The sequence below is a fragment of the Strigops habroptila genome, chromosome Z, assembly GCF_004027225.2.
Source record: "Strigops habroptila isolate Jane chromosome Z, bStrHab1.2.pri, whole genome shotgun sequence".
NCBI classification, from domain to species: Eukaryota; Metazoa; Chordata; class Aves; order Psittaciformes; family Psittacidae; genus Strigops; species Strigops habroptila.
Genome location: NC_044302.2, coordinates 40,357,066 through 40,369,915, shown reverse-complemented (window position 1 = coordinate 40,369,915; position 12,850 = coordinate 40,357,066). Strand labels below are relative to the sequence as shown.

The following is a 12,850-nucleotide window of genomic DNA, read 5'->3' as shown; positions in this document are numbered from 1 at the left end:
TTGATCAAGAACTATTAAGCAGAAGTTATCCCAATTTGAGAATTTGAGATACCGTCAACTAAGGAAGACCTAGAAGTCTTAAGTCAAACACAAAGGGCTTGGATAGGTGGTAGCCAATGCAAACAGTAAGGGATTTGTAAAATAATCATATTAAGTAACAGTGTAAGAGGCAAAAAATTAGGAAATACTATCTGGATTTGTGCTGCTGAAGACTTAAAGAATGGAAAAAAGACAAAATACATCTGTAATTTCTAAAATGTGAATGTACCAAAGAAGTCAGGGGAAAAGGGAAAGAAAATTATGCACAAATTACGCACATCTGAATGCTGACAGGCAGAAAAGGACCAATATGAATGGCACGAGCTGTCAGTACAAAAAACAGAATTAAGAAAAAGAAAAGACGTGAAGCAAACAGCAACTGCAGCCATGAGAAAAGCAGTGTTTCTAAGTGAGAGAGGAACAAAATAAAATTACTACAATGGTAAAAAAATGTATATAAACATTTTCCTAGCATTCCTAATGAAGGTGATTAAGTTACACACATTACAATTATTACACACATTACAATTATTACAACCAGTTACAAAATCCATCTGTTTCATGAATACAGGATAAAAATATTCTGAGATATCAATATAAAACAACTTTCACATTTTCTTTTCTAGAAGGTTCAAAAACGTACAGCACAGGCTGTTAGAAGAACCTCTAGTCAAATTTACTGGTAGAACGTATTTTGTCAAGGTTGTAATCATTCTATATACTCCTGTGTTTTGCAGCATCAACACCACAAAACCAACAGCTTTATAAATAAAATTAACAGAAATAACTGAAACTACTGCCAATTTAGAAATTAACCAGATCCTACCACTGTTTAGATAGGTCTGGCTAATCCTCACTATAAATTTTTCAGTGTTCATTGCATGATACATGGTCATTTCATGAAGTCAGAAGTGAAAACTCCAGTTACCACGGAATCAGCCTGACCTTGTGCAAGTAAGGAAACTTATTTCACATAAAAGTGTTGAAAATTTTAGTACAAGTGATTTGAGTCCTCTGCTTGCTTATGCTGTTCTTCTAGCCAAAGTCTAAAAGCTACCTATATTTACCTATATTTACCTATTTTACCTATATTTAACATCTATATGAGTAAGATATGTCAGACACACAAAGTACTTTACACTTTTACATAAAATTTAATCTTCAATCTGGCAGTGATGCTAACCCCACTCTCCCATACCCCTGCCTGCCATACTACTGTGATACTGGGTTCATTGTAAATCTATAAAAAGAACTGAACACAAAATATTAACAGCTCACAAAAGTGCTGTTTTTACAACACCAACATTCAGCAAGTACTCATGCCAAGCTGTTCACTTTTAATCATTTTAGCACATCAAAGATTAACCCTAATATCCAAAAATAATCTAATCAATACTAAAAAAGTTAAAGTCTTTGAGTAGTTGGAGGGGAAAAAAAAAAAAAAAAAAATACCAAACCTCAGACCTGGTCTTTTAATTCAGAAATGCCATCTGTTGAGCTAAGTCACTTTGCAAGCATTACATACTTTCAGTAGAATGAAAATGACAGATTGCAGGAAGAACGGACATGATTGGGAAAAATCTGAAGTTAGCACTTCAAAACAATTGGATTAATCACTTCTCATCTTTACTATTACTGTGAAAATTATATGTTCAAGATACCAACTTCAGAAAGCTTTGATTAGCTGTTTACTTCTGGAAAGACTTACAGAAGTTGGTTCTTTAGCTGTTCTGCAATATAGGCCAATTAAGAGTAAGATAATCTACATAATTTCTCTATCAGATTTCAATCACAAGAAATGGTGACCTGAGAAGGTAGAACTGGGAGGAGGAAATGCTAAAAAAAAAAAAAAAAAAAAAAAGTGTTTTATGTTCACTCTGTCATCCAAACACAGGTTTAGAAAAAATAATAATCCTTTTTCAGTCTCACTGTCATAAACATCAGAGGTTAAGTGCTAAGCTTTCCAATCATCCCAGTTAGTTTGTAATGTATGACTACCACCTAACTACTTTTGGCCCTGCATCTGGATAAGTCAGATCACCAAAATTCATCTTAACCTAAGGAAAACTACCATTTCTTTCACCATCTCCAATATGTTTTATGGCAAAAAAACCTCACAGCAACTAGGTAATTATGACTCTATTTAAACTATTTTGAGGCAGAGATGTTCCACAACTGGTTTTGACTTAAAGAGGATGCTTTATGTTAGAGAAATGACTCCCTTTAGGTTAGAGAAATGCCTCTGGATTGAAACTTAAAGAAGCTTTAATACTGTAATCATCACTTCTAAAAAAAAAAAATTCTAAGGAAATTTACTAGAAGCAGAATAGTATTCTGCTTCTTGTATTGACAGTGTTCCACCCTGTGCACATCAGTGTGAAAAGTTGCTTCATTTTCAGGTTTAATGGGAAGATAGTACAATTTCCCTGTAGCCTGGAACTTCTTAATTATTACAGTTATTACCATAGAATACTAATAGAAAAGCAATATATTTCTAATGTGCTCTAGCTACTATTACAGGCAGCACAAAGGTGTGGGAGCACTGTTCTGAATCACCTTATGACATTTTTGTTCACTGAGCTCTACAAAAAGTTTTCTCTAAAGATTAAACTCAATTTTAGAATTAATTTCTTTCATCAGTATTCATGATTTTTATTTGCTTTTATTGAAAATCTGTGTAGTAATGTCATTAGCATTTCTACCAAGAACTGATTTCTAAGACTTAGCTTCATCTAATGAAGACTAAAGATACTATGTGGGAGACCAATACTGTACAAGGCCTCAGAATAAGAAAAGAAATTCTGGAAGCTGTGCTTTTTTATAATTAATTTTAAAAGGAAAGGATTTAAAAATTACACATTATCTAAGAGTTTTTCACCACTGGACTCCCTTCTCAAGGACAATCTCCTACACTCAAGTAAAAACTATTACTTGTATTTCAGTAATACCAAATGGTTTGCCAGATAAGGCGAATACAAAAGGAACCAAGAGGACACCAAGACAAACCTAATACTAGGTTAGAACAGAACTGCAAAAAGCTAAGAGATGTAGAGCAACTAAACTTTCCAAGAACGCAAAATTGAGACAGTAAAAGCTACAACTTAGAGGAAGACATATGAAGTGTTTCTGACTATTATATCTAATTTATCTTTGCTGGAAACCAAAAGCTTGTATCGAGCGAATGTGCGCACTTAACATAAAAATTTAGAACACTGTTGTCTATTACTAAAGAAACTGGAAAAAATATCTCCATAATTTACAGAAGACACGAAAATGCCTAAGCAATCTCACTCACCTGTCTTCACTAAAACGTCGACCAACCAAAATTTTACACTTGTCTGGAGGGAGACAAGCTGCTAGCAAAGGCACTGTCCTTAACACTCGACTTTCCTGTAAAAAAGAAAAGTTACTTTTGAATAAAATCAAGGAGGGCTTCTATGAATTGTTAATGTTTCCATCCACTTTCAAGTTCTTTTGACCGTGGAGGCAGAAAAAACTTACCAGATAACACCAAAAAAAAAAAAAATTCTACAAGAAAAAAATACCCAATTTTGATGCATTCAAATCCTATTGTTTTGATTGACAATATTGAACTTGGTCTTAACCAGCCTATGATCATCAGCATAAATTTCACCTGGGCTATCGGTATCAAAAACAACAATGAAACTTCACAGAATAATAAATTGTAGGCAAAAAACAGCATTAGCATTACTACGTTAACCTATTAATGTAATAGGTTGAGGACCTAATGTCTCTATATTGGAAAATGAGGGGACAGCTTAATTTCCTTGAACAGGTGCTAAAATAAAAGCTCTGGGTGCATCACAAAAGACAGCATGAAATATAAATATATCTGCTCCGCTGTCACTTCACAGTAACCAGGATAACAGCAGCAACACTGCCACGAGTACTCTATCTTGCGCTATACAGGCTGTGTTCACCAGACACCTGCCTACACCTTTGTGCCACTGATGAGGAAGGTGACTATAAGGCCTGGGTGAGGAGCAGGGGCTCTTCAGATCAAAAAGAGCATTAAAAAGAGCTGTGTTGGAGCAGAGCTTCAGAAAGTGGAGGAAGAGGGAAGTACTGCCAGCTAAAGCAAACCACCTACTTACCAAAAGGAAATTTGCTTCTGTCCTTCGTTTAACATGGCTGGGAACATACTAGTTTTTGTCTAGACAAGAAATATTGCAAACTGAGCTTGAATATTTAGGATGTCAATTTCTGTTTTTCCGTCAGGGAAGAGGGATGACAGTTTTATCTTGCATTTAATGAAGACAGCAAGCCAAAACAGAAAACTGAGTGAAAGCTTCTGTTTATTTACTTATCACAAGAGGAATAAAGGAAAGTTATTATCTGAATCCAGCAGGAGGAAGGACACTAGAGGTCAGCCGAGGATTATGAAAGCCCTAAACCCAGTTAGAAATTAGTTCTTCCATTATTCTCAACATGAATGTCTCATGATTCAGACAATGAAAATCCAAAGATCAGTTCCTAAACCACAGGATTAATTAATGAAAACCAAGGCAGAGGGAGGGAGAGGAGAGAGGTCCATCTTTGGATTTATGAGCCATATATATAAATAATTCAGTATTTGTGAACACACAAGGCCTTAATTAGCTCTCACACTTCTCCATGGGTGGCTGTTACCTTCCACGAGTACAATGTGCAGCTGTTTGGGGTTCTCATGTTGTCTTGCTAACAAACTGCTGTTAAATTAGTTCTGTGAAGACTTTTATCACTGTTGCCTTAAAGCTTTACTAATATTGCTTTTTCTGATGCACATAAATATTGATACAAGTACTGCTCCTCTATAAATAAAACATCATGGAGTTGAAGGAGTAAGTTGTCCTGCTACATTCACCACCTCTTTGCACGGCAGAAGCATCATGATGTCTCCTAGGGACAGATGAAGATCAAAGTACCTGGGGAGTGAAGTGTTAGCAACGGGAAGGGAGAAATATCCTTCAAACTACCATTAATTTCTTCTATCTCAGCAAAGTGGAATAAGCCATCAACGGTGGTACAGCATTATTTGTCTTTATTTTATCCTAATTAAATAACACTTCAATTCACTAGTCAGAAGACTCCCTTCTGCATAAGAAGTCGCAATAAAGGAACTGGAAGAAAACCAATTACTTGTCTCTGATAAGCAAAACCAAAAGAGCTATCATCAGTCAAGGAAAGTCATTCAACTGTTCCCTCCAATGTCATATCATTACTTCAGAATTACCTTTCATATCAAATAAATACATTCTCTTCCAACAGGGAAAATTGAGTTTCCCAACCTAAAAAACAATCCATGTTTATAGGAAGATAAAACATAAAATTCAAAGCTGAAAGGAATTGCTTGAGAACAGAAGCTTAGGAATAGCTAAGTCAAACTAACATTAAAAAAGGTTTCATGTCTTTATAATTTTCTTCATCAAAAACCATTTGTACTTAACTAGACTACATATAACCTGTTTGTTACCATATCAGCTATTTTGCATTTACTGGAGCACTTTCTCTCTCCTTTGTTCTTCTCAGTGTTCTAATAGTGATCTGCAATTCTTTGTTTATTTATTATTTGGCCATTGAAGTACATAAATAGAAATAGCACTGGAGGATTTATGTTGTAGGCTCACCTTGGTTGGCCTCCAGGTGCCCACCAAGCCACATTATCACTGCCCCTCCTAAGCATGATGGGGGCAGGTGGGGGGTGGAAATACCATGCAAATGAACTCATAGGTCAAGATAAAGGCAGTTTAATAAAGAAAAGCAAAGGCCATATGCGAAGCAAAGGAAAACAAAGAGACCGTATTCTCCACTTTCCATCAGCAGGCAATGTCCAGCCACTTCCTGGGAAGTAAGGCCTCAACACATGTAGCAGTTGCTCCAGAAAACATATGCCATAATAATTAAAGCTGCCCTCTCTTCCCCCTTCTTCCTCCAGCTTTTATTGCATCATATAGTACAGAATATTCCTTTGGTCAGCTTGGATCAGCTGTTCTGTCTATGTCCCTTCCTAGTCTCTCAGCCACCCACAGCACATCGGACTTTGGAGGAAGGGTTTGGAGGGAAAGCCCTGACAGCACCACTCCGCAGTAGCCAAAATATTGGTGTGTTATTAACATTGTTCTAGCTACAAATACAAAGCACAGCACTATGAGGGCTGCTGTGGGGAAAGTTAACTCCACCCCAGCCCGACCCAACACAACTTCTGGCTTTTTTTTTTTCCTTATCTGGGAATTAGTGGTACTTTTTGTTACCATAGCAATATCCACCTACAATTAACCAGACAGTTCTAATTAATAAAAATATTTATTAAATCCAGCAGATATACTCTCTCCATTTTTATTTATGAATTGTTAGGATAATTAGCAAAACTTTTCCCCTTATATTTGATTCTTACTGTTCAAAAAGGTATACTATACAGAAGAAATACTATAATGAGCAATTCAAAGCTAATTACTTGCATTAGATCAATATATAAATTCATTAAATACACACAATCTAAGTTTTCTTCTCAGATGCTTAACACTGAAAATTCTTACATTTATAGAAAGAAGGCAGGGAAGCAGAAAAACCTAAACAGATACTCTCTCATATGCTTTAAAGGTTCAGGCCTCAGTTATAGCTATCATTCAGGTTTTTAAAAGCACATAATGGCCTACACTCTGCTGGCAATAACTCCAAGGACCATAAAAGGCAAAGGTAAGACAAATGTGTACAGGGGTTTGTACATCTAGGTATACCACTGACCTGACATGAGGTTCATAACAGTATGTATGAGAAGGAGAAAAGTAAAATAATCTTGTCATTTTATACATATAACTATACGCAAAGAAGAAAAAGAGATTAGGCTCAGCAAATAACTTCTTCACCCTTCCACTATTCCTGATACTGGGTTTGGGATGTAAAATAGAAGCTAAATGGCAGGATTCCTCACCTGGGATCCACTGCTCTGCAATGAGTGATTGCTCTCTCTTTCATAGTACCTGATACCTGCACAGGTCTATCTGGCAGCATGGCCTCTGGATAGTAAGAATGTGGAGAAACTGTCACATTAATCATAGCACAGAGACTTCCTACATTACTATCTCAGCTGAATACAGGTCTCAGTAGCACCATTTGACCATAGTTGGTAGCTTACTTCACTGCACTGTGGACTTCCAAAGACAATAAATAACAAAACACATGTAGGATGACAGTCAGTACTGATGTACAGTAAGGGAAAGATATTTACTATCTGGTTAGTTTAATGAGATACCTTTGAAATGGACTCTTAGAGTCTATCTATAATGAAATGGCAGACTGAAGGATGAGATACAGTCCAGAAGGCTTATCTGCCTTCAAGACTGATTGTATTTTGAGTATGAGCAGCTACAGCAAAGGGAACCTATCTTTTGTCATGTATGCCTCAGCTGTTCTGGAGTCGAAAGCACCACCTATGACCACCTAAGACAAACACTTGTGGAAAAGTGGCATCCCATTATAACAGACAGCTTTTGTGATTGCTGATTAATAAAAAGTGTAGATATCAGAAGGACACAGGAATGGTGTATGAAATCTAAAAAGAATCTGAAAACCTTTTCTAATACCTTCAATTATGAACAAGAAATTCAACACAATTCAAATGCCAGTTTAAATACCAGTTCCCTGGCATACTCTTAAATCTTTTTTCCAGCAAGTGATTTAGGCGTATACTCAAGTACTTTTGAATTACAAAGTAACACAAAACAGTATTCTTATTATAAGTAGCCAACTAAAAATCACAGCTTTCCCATTCAGGGACCACATATGTCATGGCTTCTGTTCTGCTTCCCTGCAAAAGAACACTGTAACTTGCTCTTTTACATTTTGCTGAATTTTCTTGAGGCAAAGCCCTTCTGCATGCTGATGGAGCTACTGTAAACAGCTGGATCAAAAGAGTACAGGTTTCTGAACTTCACAGTCTAATTTGTAGACCCACCATTATCCAGATCTGTGTAACCGCAGTCCAACTTCTAAAGCCCTTTTGATCCACTACCATACTCCATTATTAACAAACAAGGAAACATCAACATAAATTCTCCTACTAGGTAAACCAAAATATACAGTTTTGAAGCTTAACTGTAATTTTTCAATGGCTAAACAGCTAAGGTCATCACTAAGATGCACTGCTTAATTCGTATTTTTAACAGAACAGTAATATCAATAAAAGACCACTGCTATAATCAAAACACATTCCTCCATGGATCAACTCTGAGCACCTGAATGAGACACCATATCAAGATTAAATCTTGCAACTTGTACCAAGGCAGGCAGACTTCAGATCCTAGCAGGACTATTCATATAAGAAAAGATGTCTTGCATGCATGAAGGTGCAGAAAGAAGTTATGATTTCAGAAAGTACAATAATTCAGATTAACTTAATAAAAGATACAATAGGTGAACTGGCATTTCAATCATCAAGTTTAAAAAGAAAATTCACTACACGATGCTAACAGCACAGCTGCTTCCTCTTGCCTACTTTTTGTTGCATTAAGATTCTAGCTGAACTCCAACAATTACCACAGCCTTACTCACCTCTGCTGGATGCTGAATTATATACAAGCAGGTGGAGACCTTCAGCGGATGTATTGGCAGGAATGGACATAAACACACCTTCTGAGGACGGCTACATTACAAAGGGGAGTGAGAGAACAATAAAAGCAATCAGCAATTTATGAAAGATGGGATAAATACATTGCATAAACACACACTGCAACCCAGGAGACACACTAAGAACTTCCCCTTATGACACAGTGTATTAAACCCAATGTAATTTTCTGTTTGAAACTCCTCTATTTCTAAAAATAAAGAAGCAAGATTTTCATTGAAATGGAGTTTTGAGAAAAGTGTCCAGACCCCTCCTGTGATCTGGTTAGGATTAATGCACTCCAAAAATCCTTTCATCATCTTCAAGAGGAGCAACTTGCTAGTATCCATACCCCAATCAGAGAAGTGTTACTGCTTTTTATATCAAGTTAGTGTTTCAACAATTTGACAAAAATATAATAGAATTTATAATATTTATAATTAATATATTTATAATAGATTAATTACAATAGATAATTTTAGAAGTATACACATATATACTTCATATAAAGCATGAAACCCCATCATGCTTTATGATTGGGCTCATTTTTTATAATACTATCTAGTCTGAAATATGCAGTAGACATATAGCATGAAAACAAAAAAAAATTGTTATCAGAAACTTCTAATTTGAATCTGAAAAAAAAATATTTAAAATTCTTTGGCATACTGCATGTAGCTGTTAAAATTACTAGCAGAAGAACTGTACCTAAAAAAATTATCTAAAATATTGCTTGGCGTATTTGAGTCACTATAGCTACTCATCTATTTTATTCAGCAACTCAGAAAAACAAAGGATTTCCTTAACAGTAAAGCTATTACCACTTAAAATCATTCTGCTCCTGAAAAGTTCTCTGACTTTGAAAAAAAATAAAGTTAGGATTTTCAGCAGAATGCTAGGGATTCAGAGCATAACTTCACCTGCATCCTCCTTATAATCTTTATCGTTAACAGTTTATATGTTGATCACACATGACAGACAGTAAGCAATCATTGTGATTTATAGAAGCGAATTCTGAAGACAGGCCCAGATCAAGTCCATGATGAGCTCAACTGACACCGCACTTGCTCGTCCACAAGAGCATTCATCCACCCATATGTATGAAATAATGTTACAGTAATCCAAGCCAGCATAGCTGTTCTGTCATCAAACATTAGTACTTACCAGTAAATGGCAGCATTATAAAAAGGCGATAACAACAGATAAGCTCCTCTTTAACAGCTGACAGGTTGTGTTAATTTGAACCCCCTAATTCTAGCCCCAGCTACTGAGACACAAAGACTATTCCCCTCTCCATAAGTTGTATAGTTAAAGGTTACTCAACAACAGTCTAAATCCAAAGCAGTGTTGATGCAAGGACAGGAATTGGTACTGTTCAAAAATAAGCACTGGAAAAAGTATTTTAAAATATTTAGAATAAAAGGCCCATGGCCAAGAAATTAGCCTAATGACAAAATGGAAATTTTTCTCTCAAACTCTTCTGCTAGGCTGTTCCCACAGCCTGCTGTCTGTCTTTCCTTTGCCCTTCTAGAGCTGGCATTTTCCTGTTGCTAATCCTGCAGAAATTTGGCACATTCTGCTGTCTAATGGACAGGTTTTAGCCTAAAATTAGGTATTCATTAATTTCACTATCAGGCAGGCTATTCTGGGGACCTTTACCGTGAACAAACAGAAACCAACCTCACTTCCAGGTCTGGTTTTCCACTGCAGTACCACTGCCCTTTTTCCAAAATTTTCTCACATTTAATCAATTTAAACTGAAGTTTCTGATAACAGTTTTGTTAACAACCTGGAAGCAGCAAATACCCCCAGAGACTGTTTGTTGCCCACGCCCCAATTTTTAAGTAGAAGTTCATACTCTTTTTGATCATCAGATTTAGTCGAAACACAATTTTGCACTAAGTGTGATTCCTTAAATTCCCCTGTTATTAAATGGCCGGTTTCACTAACAAGAGAAGTTGTTGAAGTTTTCCCCATTACAGCATTTTCTACCGAGGAGAGATTAAGGCATGAAAATCTACTACACAAAGCTGTTCCGAAACAGTTAGCTGGTGACTGAAATCCAAAGAGCTGCATTGTTCACTAGCTTTTATAAGCAGACGGAAACAGTTTCTGGCGATTTCTGACCTCAGGGTGTTTAACTATAACAAAGCTGGCTAGACATAACTTACTTATTTTCAACTCTCCCTTTTGCATATGCTTTGTGTATTTTCCAGCTTAGATTTTTCATGGGTAGTTTTTTAAGCTATGTTAAAGTCACCCAAAAAAAAAAAAACACAAAGCCCAAACCAAACAAGGGAATTACCCAGAAAGCAAGCATTTTCAAATAATCTACCTATAATTTGATTTGTGGGGAGCAGAGCACAAACTATGGCAAATAAAATACTTTCCAATATAATTTAATTACTTACACATGTACATACATTAACTTAACTTTAAGCACCCAATTAGGTATCTAATTATGCTGAACACGTACTTTTACCACCCCATCCTGGGGGCACAAAACTTATTTCTGTACTTCCACTTTGGAGTTACTGTGCCCCAACAAAAAAAATATTCCTACATGAAACTGACATTACCAGCCTACATCAGTCAGATAGGAAGCACTGCAGAACAACAGAAGTTCTGTTTCACCACCACAAAATCCACCTTTACTCTGAGAAAGACTACACAGGCCCAAAAGGATTTTTGTTTTTCTTTTAAGATTCTGCTACAGTCTTGCCCTACATACACATCTGATGTTACAGAAGAGTAGGGGCAGCACCAGAAAACTTATTTCATGATGAACATCATTTTCTCCCATTTCTAGAACAAAAGCAGCAATCTGCTCCAGGCAGCAACAGTAGTATTCAGAATATTAAGGAAAAGGTTTGCAAGTGGGAATTAGGGTTTGAAGGAGGATAACTTTTGCAGTATTCACCTTTATGCAATTTCACTAATGCTCAAAGCTACCCAGTGGGTTCTTACCTGTTTCTCAATACAGCACTTCTAGTTTAAAAACTTATGAAAAAGTGCTCCATATGCAAAAGACAGCCATGCACAGACTTCTCATGGTTTTCTTTCCGTTATTCACACTTAAATTAATGATATTCAGATTCAGAATAACATTTAGTCTATTCTCCCAGCAAAATTGGACAGTGGACTGTGCTGTACTGTGGTGTCAGGTGCAGTGTATTTACTAGTTTCTGGGCAAAGATACTCTGAAAATGAATATACAGCAGCCTGGAAAGTAGTGAGCTAATTCTGAAACTCTTTCCAAGTCTCTGTATGATTTTCCTGCAAATATAAACATCCTCATTTGTTTCAGGACTTTTACCTTGTTACGACATGTCCGAAGGGTTTCCAAAAACAGGCACCATTTGGGGAATGCAAATGAGTGTACTCTTTCACCCATATTCGGAGAACTAAAGGCAGGTAATTTGAGGATTTAAACACAGAGTAAGCAAAGAATAACAATGTCACAATTTTATACTCAGCATTTGTAGATGTTTCTAGGGAAAGGTATAAAAAGGTTAAGCGTGTCAAGCAGATGTTCTAGAAACAATGTTTGGAATATTAAAATAAAGAGGAAGCTGATGTTTTTAAACTACTATCACTTGTGGCAACATTTTCATGTTCCAACACATATTGCCAAGGTCAGGCCCCAGACACTGTATGTTCAAAGAAACATGCCTGCCCAAACAGAAATGGCTGCTTCAAATAAATTAGATTCCTCTATTGTTTAGGTCAAAACACCAAGGGTTTCAAGGTCAAAACCCACCTGAGAAGTCTGGAGTAAAGCCACAAAGTTGCCATATGTTTGTTTTATACTGATGTTTTAATATAGGTTTTATACTAACACAGGTCCATTACACACATGCATTAAAACAACATTCAGGAGTTTTACAAAGCTGTGTTGGAAGTTTAAAGGCATAAGCCTATATAGTTTATAAAATTTAAGAATAAATTTTATTTTCGATAAATGTTATCGAAATATGTTCTCTAACATTATTAACATGTTAACAATGTCCTCTAACATTATTTATGTTAAGGACAAACACAAATTAAAAATGGTTTTAAGATTAAATTTTGCATCCTCCACCTTAGCCACTACAGCTGCAGAAGGACCTTAAAAGAATGAATGGATTAACATAGATAAACATAAAATTATGCACTTAGGAGGAAACAATCCTGACTCAAGAAAACCCCACAGTCTGAGGTTAATGTGGC

At 36.1% G+C, this 12,850-nt stretch overlaps 1 protein-coding gene across 5 annotated transcripts in view; it reads right to left on the bottom strand.

Annotated features, from left to right (window-relative positions):
- Positions 1 to 12,850, bottom strand: part of DTWD2 (DTW domain containing 2) — a 93,518-nt gene that overhangs the window by 58,055 nt on the left and 22,613 nt on the right. For 3 of the 5 annotated variants that reach the window (XM_030470957.1, XM_030470960.1, XM_030470959.1), the window contains exons 2-3: positions 8,590 to 8,680; positions 3,335 to 3,429 (exon numbers count right to left, since the gene is read on the bottom strand). In XM_030470957.1, coding sequence (XP_030326817.1) covers positions 3,335 to 3,429; positions 8,590 to 8,680 — 186 coding nt within the window. Of the gene's footprint in view, positions 1 to 3,334; positions 3,430 to 8,589; positions 8,681 to 10,354; positions 10,357 to 10,540; positions 10,891 to 12,397; positions 12,402 to 12,850 lie in introns of those variants that run through there. The other 2 variants (XM_030470961.1, XM_030470958.1) reach the window with 2 other exon arrangements.